The sequence below is a fragment of the Chenopodium album genome, chromosome 16, assembly GCF_948465745.1.
Source record: "Chenopodium album chromosome 16, dcCheAlbu1.1, whole genome shotgun sequence".
NCBI classification, from domain to species: Eukaryota; Viridiplantae; Streptophyta; class Magnoliopsida; order Caryophyllales; family Amaranthaceae; genus Chenopodium; species Chenopodium album.
The window spans coordinates 28,405,854-28,416,134 of record NC_137849.1 but is presented as its reverse complement, the minus strand read 5'-3'; the positions used below and the strand labels follow the sequence as shown (position 1 = coordinate 28,416,134).

The 10,281-nt window shown below is 37.0% G+C and overlaps 1 protein-coding gene across 1 annotated transcript; it reads left to right on the top strand.

The window, feature by feature from the left end:
* The first annotated feature begins 3,570 nt into the window (after positions 1 to 3,570).
* Positions 3,571 to 4,914, top strand: LOC145584035 (uncharacterized). Its single transcript, XM_081640976.1, has one exon. The coding sequence runs from the start codon at positions 3,571 to 3,573 to the stop codon at positions 4,912 to 4,914; it is 1,344 nt and encodes a 447-aa protein (XP_081497102.1).
* Positions 4,915 to 10,281: the final 5,367 nt, after the last annotated feature.

The following is a 10,281-nucleotide window of genomic DNA, read 5'->3' as shown; positions in this document are numbered from 1 at the left end:
TGGTTTCGAACCATATGGAGTTAGTAATATCATGGATTATGAATAGGGTGTAACCTTCACGGGTCAATCGTTGTTGCCTATCGTTGTCCCTTATCGTGATTGTCTTTTATGATCCGTGAACGATTTGCAAGTTCCTTAAAAACTTGTTGGCGGCTCCCTACTTTCCTTGTCCTTAATCATTGTCCCTAATCGTATATGTCAATTCTCACTTCCTAAGAGTGCCAAGCATATTCACACATACATGCTTGACGTAGGCACACTTCGAACGACTCCTACACTTAGTTATAATTTCTTTATTACAAGTAGTTTATAAATGAAATATGACTATTAACTATTAAATTATAATTTTCATTGGCCTCTCAATAAAAACACGGATCACAATCCAAACCCCTCAACAAAATACTCTCACAACCGTTGATTAAACCTATCTTTAATCCAAATTCAAACCCTAAAATCCTCATATATCATTCCTCACCTTTTGCCGTCAGGCAAAATACTTTCTCTCTCTCAATTTTCTCTCATAGAAATATGGTGTTAATGTTGTTGCTGTAGGCGAATCACTACTCCGTAATATATAAGCACCGTGTCTTTTCATTTCTTTTTCTCTATTCATTAGAAATTGTATTAAAATCTATCAGACTTTCCTATACTAATATTCAAGCATTGTGTTCTATTGAATGATGAATATTCATTCACTAGAACCAAGGTGAATGTCTTTTACCTGTCAATTGAATGACTATTTAGATATCTAGGCTTCATTTTTCAATCAGAATTGGAAATATGTTGATTATATAATTAGTTAGTCTAATACTAATTTTGAGGATCAATGTTAGTTAGTGTATATCTTCTAGTATATCCTCATCATTCTTTAGTTAGTTATGAAGTATTTAATGAGTTATTCCAGAAGATCATACAAAGTATTAATTAGTTGTTTAGTTTTATGTCCCTTTTTTGTATAATGATTTTCAGGATCAAATAATAATAACAAATCTAGAGTTAGCTTTTGATTTAGATTTTTTTAATACAATGTAGTGTTCCATAAGTCAATACTCGTAAAAGGACAATAATATTTTAGCATTAGAGTTTCAATGACATCAAAATTCCAAACCTTTTCAATATAAATACTCCGTAATTCAAATTAAACCCTTTTGTTTTATTATTGATAAAATATACCCACAAAAAAAAAAAAAAAAAAAAAAAAAAAAAACTCTACGATCATAACGGGTGACGGATTTACGGGTTATAAACAATTCTCTTATAACCGGCTTCGGGTTGTAAACGGTTTGGTCATAACTTATTACAGGTTATAAACCGTTCGATCGTAACCAGTAACAGGTTGTAAACAATTTGGGTTTATCGGGTTTTTGTCCGGTTTAAACGGTTTCGGTTTACAATAGGTCAGGTTGCTATCGAGTTCGGAAGTATCGGTTCGGGTTGTATTAGTTCGGATTGATAACGGGCACGATTCATTAATGGTTCTCAAAAAATCGGATCGGTTCAGTTTCAGGTTTAAAGAAATCGGATCGAGTCGATTTACGGTTTTAAAATAACAGGTTGTTAGCGGTTTGGTTCCTTTTCGGAACAGTTCAAAATGGTTCGGATTCACCAGTTCGGGTCGGCTTTTGACAGCTCTCAGGATTACTTTGATTTGTTCTAGTGAAACTGTTTGTATTTTGGTTAAAACGCTTTGGATTTATTTTGATATAATGACAACATCAATTAGTGTGAGTTTTTATTTGATATACAACTTTGTTTTTTGCCATTTTTTAGATGATCACCATCACCCCAACCTTCTGCCACCGTCTTCCATAGCTCCACCTACCTCAATTTCTTCTTACAAAAGCTAGTTACTGAGTATAGTCCACTAAAACTTCTTGTACTTCAATTTTCAAGTTCTTTACGGAGATCCTACTTAATTCCCCTAATTTTTCCCTTTCGATTGCAATGACGGTAAATTAATTTTTCGTACATACGAGCAGCGAGCCAGAGTCGCTCATCCTCAAGCTATAATCCATGTTTCCTTAATCACCTTGTACTGGGCAAGTTCATAGACTATAGGAATTTTTCAGAAACCCGGATCCAAAACTGGGTTTTAAACCAGTGGATTAAATTTGAGGAAATTTCACTCCAAAAGTTTGATAATATTTTTCTGTTTCTTTGTGAGGACGTTCGTGATAGGACTACTATGCTGCAACAGGGCTCAGCAGCGTATCGAGCAGCTCTCCTGATCTTTACTCCTTGGACACAGGGTAAGTCAATTAGAGAGATGAAATTTAAAGAGGCTGCTATTTGGGTTCACCTCGACGAGGTACCTCTGAACTTATGTGAGGTTAATTTCGTTAAACCAATGCTCAATCTGGATGGAAACATTATGTGTATCGATGAACCCATCCCAGGATCAATAAGATGCTTAATTAGAGTAAAACTCTATATGCATGTTTTGGAACCGTTATTAAACGGCTTTTACTTGGACCTTGGACACTCTGAGTTTAAATGGATTAATTTCAGATATGAGAACATGTTTATTTTGTGCTCTAATTGCAAATAGAGTTGGCCATAAGCAGAATACTTGCACTTCGCATCATTTCAGCTCTGTCCATTATCAGTTGATAAGAATGGGTGGTGTAAGTCTGATTTTTTGTTGGCCTAGAACCTCTCAAATATGAATATTGGCCTAAAGAGAACTGAAAAATATAGAACAACCACTGTGAATCGAAAGAGCTTCTTCAAAAACTTCGACCCACCCCTATCCCAGAACATTCAACCCCATGAAAGACCCCATAAAAGACCCCGTGAGTTTGCTACTCTATCTCCCGCACCATTGAAAAAGAAGAAATTACAATCCGAAACAACTACACACATTAACTATGCTCCAAAAGAATCGTGCCAAACGCCATCTCAACTATTGGGATATCATTTAGGAAATAAGATAAATTGTGAATATTGTAAAATATATCCTAGAATATTTTGTGAACTATCTTAGGATACTTGGCCTTGATACAGAGAATTATTTGACCCTAATTTGTCATGGTATCAAGAGCCTGATTGCGTTCCATAATTGATTTCGAGTGATTCAAGTGTACGTGAGATTCATTCATTGCGTATCACATTGTTCATAATACATTAAAATATTTTTTTAATTATCGATTTTGTGATATTTTTTTTTTATTTGGTGAGTGATGGCTGGAGATGATGAAAATAAAAACAATTCAGGGAAGCAGAAGGTTGATTTGGTTTATCACTTGGGTTCGACTGATGCTCCAGGCAATCTCATAACACTGATTCAACTCCGAGGTGATAACTATGATGAGTGGGCACGAGCAGTACACACTGCTTTGAAGGCGAAGCGCAAATTTGGCTTCATCGATGGTACCCTTGTTAAACCACAAGACTCCGATAAACTTGACGATTGGGTGGCTGTTCATTCCATGTTAGTTTCATGGTTATCGAACACTTTGGACCCTGTGGTGCGTTCCACTATTGGTGATTATGATGATGCGAAGTTGTTATGGACCAATCTCAAGAATCGTTATTGTGTGGTGAGTGGCACTTGGTGATTGTAAGCAAGGGATGAATGAATCTGTGGCCGTTTATTTTGGTCGTTTGGCCAAGATATGGGATGAATTGAATGCCTTTGTGACGGTTCCTACCTGCTCTTGTGGTGATTGCAAGTGTAATATCGTGGCTCAAGTAGAGAAGATCCGTGAAGATGATTATGTTCAATATTTTTTAATTGGACTTGATGATGCATATGGTCCGATTCGGGGTCAACTCCTAGCACAAGAGCCGTTGCCGGGTGTTGATCGAGCATATCAACAGGTTAGTCAAGCTGAAAGATTGCGTGGGTTGGATCCAACTCCTCCACGTGACAATGCAGTAGCTTTTAAGCTACAATATGATGGCAGGGCGCCAAGATCGAATGACAAGGCTACCAAACTTTGCAATCATTGCAACAAAGAAGGTCATGATGAAACCGATTGTTTTCAACTCCATGGCTATCCGGATTGGTGGGGTGACAAACCACGAGGAGGCCGTGGCTCGGGCCGAGGAGGCTCATCATCAGGCCGTGGTGGAGGTCGTGCAGGAGGTCGTGGTAGGGGCTCGAATAAGGCACTTGTGCGTGCAAATAAGACCAATGCAGCGGCTCCCTCCCAGTCTAACAGCAACCCCGCACCTACTTCCACGGATGGTGCAGCTCTTGCGGGAATTTCTTCGGCTCAAATTCAGCAGCTTCTTGATTATTTGAGTTCCCTCAAACCCAAACTTCATGGTAAGCAAGATTTGGGATGGATTATTGACATCGGAGCCTCGAATCATGTGACTTGTGAACTATCTTCCTTGACGAATGTGACAAATGTCGATCACTGTCCGATGGGATTGCCGGATGGAAAACATGCCAATGCCTCTAAAATTGGTTCAGCGATATTGGACGGAGGCTTGATGATTAAAAATGTTCTTTATGTGCCTCAATTAAATTGCAATTTAATTTTGGCATCTCAATTGATTGATGAATCAAATTATGTTATGCAATTTACTAACAAATTTTGTGTTATTCAGGACCTAATGACGAGGAAGGTGATTGGAGTGGGTGAACAAGTAGATGGACTTTATTATTTCCATGGTGTTCCAACAGTGAAGACTTTGAAGATAGATGGGGATCGTTCTACAAAGTTGTGGCATCAACGTATGAGGCATCCGTCGGGAAAAGTTCTTGAACAACTTCCTTTTATGAGTCGTAGTAGTAGCAAATTTAATTCTTGTGATGTATTCCCTAGGGCAAAACAACGTAGAAGTAGTTTTCCTTTGAGTCACAATAAAGCTAGTCGAATCTTTGAACTAGTTCATCTAGATTTGTGGGGGCCTTACAAGACATCTTCGTCTTGTGGTGCTCTCTATTTTTTTAACCATTGTTGATGATTACTCTAGGGGTGTTTGGACGTATTTATTAAGGAATAAATTGGAAGTTGAATACGTGTTTTATAATTTTGTTGCTATTGTGAAACGTCAATTCTCTCAAAAAATTAAAACTTCTAGAAGTGACAATTGTACGGAGTTTAATGCTTTGAAGAAGTATTTTTTTAACAATGGGATACATTTTGAGACCTCGTGTGTGGGTACACCTCAACAAAATGGGAGGGTTGAGCGGAAACACCAACATATGTAGCTAGAGCCTTGTGTTTTCAAGCTAATTTACCTCTTAAGTTTTGGGGGGAGTGTGTTGAAGCCGCTTGCCATTTGATTAACCGAACTCCATCCCGTTTACTTGACTACAAAACTCCTTTTGAAATTTTATTTGACAAACCACCTTCATATGATCATATTAGGGTGTTTGGGTGTCTTTGTTATGCATACAATCAATGGAGAAAAGGAGATAAATTTGCTAGCCGAAGTCGAAAATGTGTGTTTATTGGTTATCCATTTTGGAAGAAGGGGTGGAGAGTTTATGATTTAGAAACCAAAGAAACACTTTTTTCGAGAGATGTGCAATGTTATGAACAAAAATTCCCATACTTGACACCAAATAATCCCACAAATATACCTCCCACATACTTGCCTGGTGAGTTTGAAGGAGGGAGTGACGATGAGATGAGTTTGGAGGATGATGTGAGAAGTATGGGGGAGATGAGGTGCATGGGGCTGGTGAAGAGCACGGGGTAGAGAGCTCCGCAGCCCGCACGCGGCAGGAAGCCACGCACAGCAGCCAGGCCGCGGAGACCTCTGCCAGTGCTGCTGATTGTGCCGTAGGGTCCTCTGAGGTGGCTGGTGCGGGCTCCTTGAGGCATGAAGGTGTGCAGCAGCAGCATTCTGCTCATATGCCACACACTGACTAGCGCTAAGAGGTGCGGTGTGAGGGGGGCAGCACCCTTGAGCATGGTAATGATGCCATGGGTAAAGGGATGAGATTGAAGACTTCTTCGGTTAAACTTCGGGATTATGTGACTCACACTATTCGAAATAAATGTCCATCTACATCGACTCAGTGTTCACCTGCAACATCACTTCCCTCAGGTACTGTATATCCTATAACACATTTTGTTGATTCTCACCGGTTTTCTGTGAAACATAGAAAATACATTGCAGCTATCACAGGAGGAAATGAACCCAAAAGTTTCAAGGAGGCTATGAAACATGAGGGTTGGCGAAAAGCTATGGCTGATGAGATATATGCACTTGAAGAACAGGGAACTTGGGTGCTTGAAAAATTACCACATGGTAAAAAGGCACTCGGGAGCAAGTGGGTGTATAAAGAAATATATGATGAGCATGGAAACTTGCAGAGATTGAAAGCTAGGCTGGTCATATTTGGCAACCATCAGGTTGAAGGACTAGACTACAATGAGACATTTGCTCTAGTGGCAAAAATGGTAACAGTCCGGACCTTTCTTGCAGTTGCGACAGTGAAAAATTGGGAAGTTCATCAAATGGATGTCCATAATGCGTTTCTCCATGGAGACTTGGAAGAAGAGGTATATATGAAAATTCCCCTTGGTTTTGAGAAAAATAACTCTGACAAAGTTTGTAGGATGAAGAAATCACTATACGGTCTTAAACAAGCTCTTAGATGCTGGTTTGCAAAGCTAGCTACAGCTTTGAAGAATTATGGCTTTAAACAGTCATATTATGATTATTCTTTGTTTACTCTGACAAAGGGTAAAATTCAACTCAATGTGTTAGTATATGTCGATGATTTAATTGTTGCAGGCAACGATAAAAATGCTATGCTCCAATTTAAATCATATCTGGGAAATTGTTTCAAGATGAAAGATCTTGGAATGCTGAAATATTTTTTGGGGTTAGAGGTAGCTCGGAATAAACAGGGAATATTTATTTTCCGGAGGAAGTATGCACTACTACAAAATGAGTGTTTTTTCGACACTATAGCCTCGACGCCAGAGCAAGGGCGTCAACATCTAATTATGAAGTCCGCGTTTCCTCGACGCTTTTTAAAGTCGAGAGTAATTTTAGACTACAAAAAGCGTCGAGCATACAAACATGTGGCCCGCACGTGAACTCAAATAGTTGTACCGCATTCACAAAAACCACCCAACATCAGAAACCCTACCCCCACTCCTCATATTCGAACATCTCGAAAACTACTATCTTCTTTTTTCCTTCATTAGATCTGAGTTCTTTACATAGATTCATGGAGTCATGGCCTAGAGTTTGAATTCAGATCCTATAATCTATCATAATAATTTATATATCATGGCAAAAATTATTGTCTTTCTATCAAATCTGATGGTTTGCATTGAAATTCGATTTGCGATAGCCATTGCTCTTGTTCTCCTCACAGGTAACATTTCTACATGAATCTTTGTTAATTTTCTACTCTTATTTGATATAAATTGCTTCTTTCATTTTTTGTGTGATTTTAATTGATACTTCCATGTTGCAATTATTCAATTTTACTCGTTTTCAAACCCTAGGTTATAGATCTAGTTGAATTTCTATTTCTACAATTATTCTCTTAGTTTCTAGATATTTTCTTACACATTAGTGATTTATTGGATTGTTAATTTCATTTGCTTGGATTTATTTCTTACGACATGTAAAACTTGACATTGATTTTGTTACTCCATTCTTTTAGAGTTATTGGTTGGACCAAAGCAGACTTTGGACTCGAATAGAAGAAAAATAAGGGGTTTTTTAAACCGAAGATCACCTTTTCATTATATTCCATGAAAATGGTGGGCGGTAGAATCACCGAGTCTCTAATAGCAAGGGCGAATATTGCTGAATGTATGTCTCTTTGCGATTTGCAGTTTATAAAATTGATATGAATTTTTTATTTCTTTTTTGTTGCTTTGATGTGATTTATTATTGGTGATTTCTCAACTTATTAGGCTATTAGCTGAGATGAATTCATTTTTCTGGGTAAGAAGAGTTCTTGATGTTAGTTTGTTTTTTTTCAATTGTAGAATTATTTCAGATATAGAGTTAGACTCTAAAATACTCAGCTTCATAATTTTACTTATATTGATTTGCATTAATTTTTTCAAATATTACTTTTGTTTTAACTAAATCAACAGTTCATATAACAGTTACCTCTGTTGTTGTGGTGTCTAGTTCATAAAACATGCCTTTTGTGCATAATAATTGTATAAGTGGCTTCCGTTCTTTACAACTAGTTTGTAAGTTTAATTTGTTTGGTAGAAATGTTATCATGAAATACCAATTTGCAACTACAAACTAACAACCAATTAATAAGCTCAAAGAGATTATCTTTGCAGACATACACACCATAATTAAGTAAGGCTCCCTTTTTTCAGTCCGTTGATGTTGTGTATGTGTCTATGATGTGTGTGCAGCATGACAGTGTCATTCTCAAGTGTATATATATTGCATATCATGATTTGTTGACCATGATTGGTTATGATTTAAGATGAAGAAAAGTTTAACAAAGAATCAGGAGGGGGGATTAATAAAGAACTGGCTTTTCTAAATAATATATTTCCTCTAAAGTTATAGATGCTTGACATTAATGAACTCTTATGTCTGTGTTTTCAAATAATCTTTTGTTGCTAGGTGGATACGGATCAAGTAACAATGCTGGACAAGGTTCTCAATCTGAGGAGATTCGTCAAACACAACTGTCATAGACTTTCTAGAGTAATTTATTACACTTAGGAGATGAATTTGTTTTATTTTGTCTTTCAATTATGAATCTATCTTTTTATTACTGTAGATTTTTGTTAGAGGGCTTGATCCTAGTGTCACAGACGAGGATCTTACGCAACCTTTCTCCCAATATGGGGAGATAGTTTCTGTTAAAATTCTAGTAGGGAAAGGATGTGGATTTTTGCAATTTGCAAACAGGTGAGGCTTATACCATGCTCTGAAACAAAATTTGATGATTTGAACTGTCATTAGATTGCTTACATTATAATTGTTGATTGTATCACCTGCAGAGGTCATGCTGAAGAGGCTTTGAATAAGCTGAACGGGTCAGTTATAGGAAAGCAAATTGCCCGTCTTTCATGGGGCCGCAACCCTGCAAACAAACATGTATATTTTCTCTCTTGTCTCTGTTTGTTTCTTGTTTAGATTTCAGGTTTTTGTAATTCTATTTTCTGCCTTGAAATGTGATTCTATGCTAAATAACACTTCACTTATATAGATGGCAGTCAAGAGGTGATTATGGAAATCAGTGGAATGGAGGCTACTACGAAGGACATATATATGATGGTGGTTACGGATACGTACCACACCCCCATGACCCAAGCATGTATGCAGCAGCAGCAGCTTATGGAGCCTACCCTGTGTACGGCAATCAACAACAAGTAAGCTGATGACAAAGACACGAAAAGAAGAAGTAGCGCGCATGAGGAGAAGCCTCAAGATTATCGATAAGTGATACGTATCACACTACCTAGGTATAATGTTTCATTCTTTGTAGTGTGAGCCTGTTGTGTAGAAATATTTATGAACCCCTCCCCCTCCTAATGTGGAGTGGAACTGAATTTTGACAACTCCCAAGGTAGTTTTTCTTACTAAGTTGCTTTTTTTCCCTATCATATTAGATATTCATTGAGGAATAGTTAAGAATGATATGGGGAACTTGCTGCTTAGAATATATGATGCGTGCATATCTCTATATGTTTGCTGGCTACTATACTGCTGGTCTGCTAGTTAAGAATGACTTTTCCTATGCTTGCTGGCTTGTAGTATCTTTTTTAATGGCAACGAGATGCTATTATCTTTTGCTTTGATATTTATTATAGTATAATTATGGTGCTTCATTATACTTGGTTGATACAAGACTTTTATTAGTTTCTATTGTGGACTAGTTCTTAATATGCTCTGAAAGTTGTAGTTTTCTTAGCATGTGTATGTTCTGGTTTATAAATACATCGGCCTTTTCATTGTTGTTTAAATACAACATGTTGAATCTTGAGCATATACTGTGTAATATACTAATTTATACTTTGTATTATTATTATTATTTTTATTTATTTATTTATTTATTTATTTTTTGAAGATTGGAAAAGGCAATGTAGGTGAAAAAATAAGGTGGAATATAAATATTGTACCATTTTACATGATTAATTAGAGTCTTAGAGATATATTGGTGCATTATTTGTATATAATAACATACAATCACATAGTCTTTGTCTCACATCCATTCCCTGTTCTGCTTGGAATGAAATTAAAACTTCTGAACTTCCAGGGTGGCTCTTAAACTGTTAGCAAGAATAAATTCCATAAAGAATATGGACCTTGCTAAATCAGTGGGCTTGGATAATTTACCTCATTTAACTGCAAGAAGGCTTTATAATCACT

What these genes read in the sequence shown, in the direction of transcription:
- LOC145584035 (XM_081640976.1), top strand. Translation starts at nt 3,571, where the DNA reads ATGAATGAATCTGTGGCCGTTTATTTTGGTCGTTTGGCCAAGATATGG.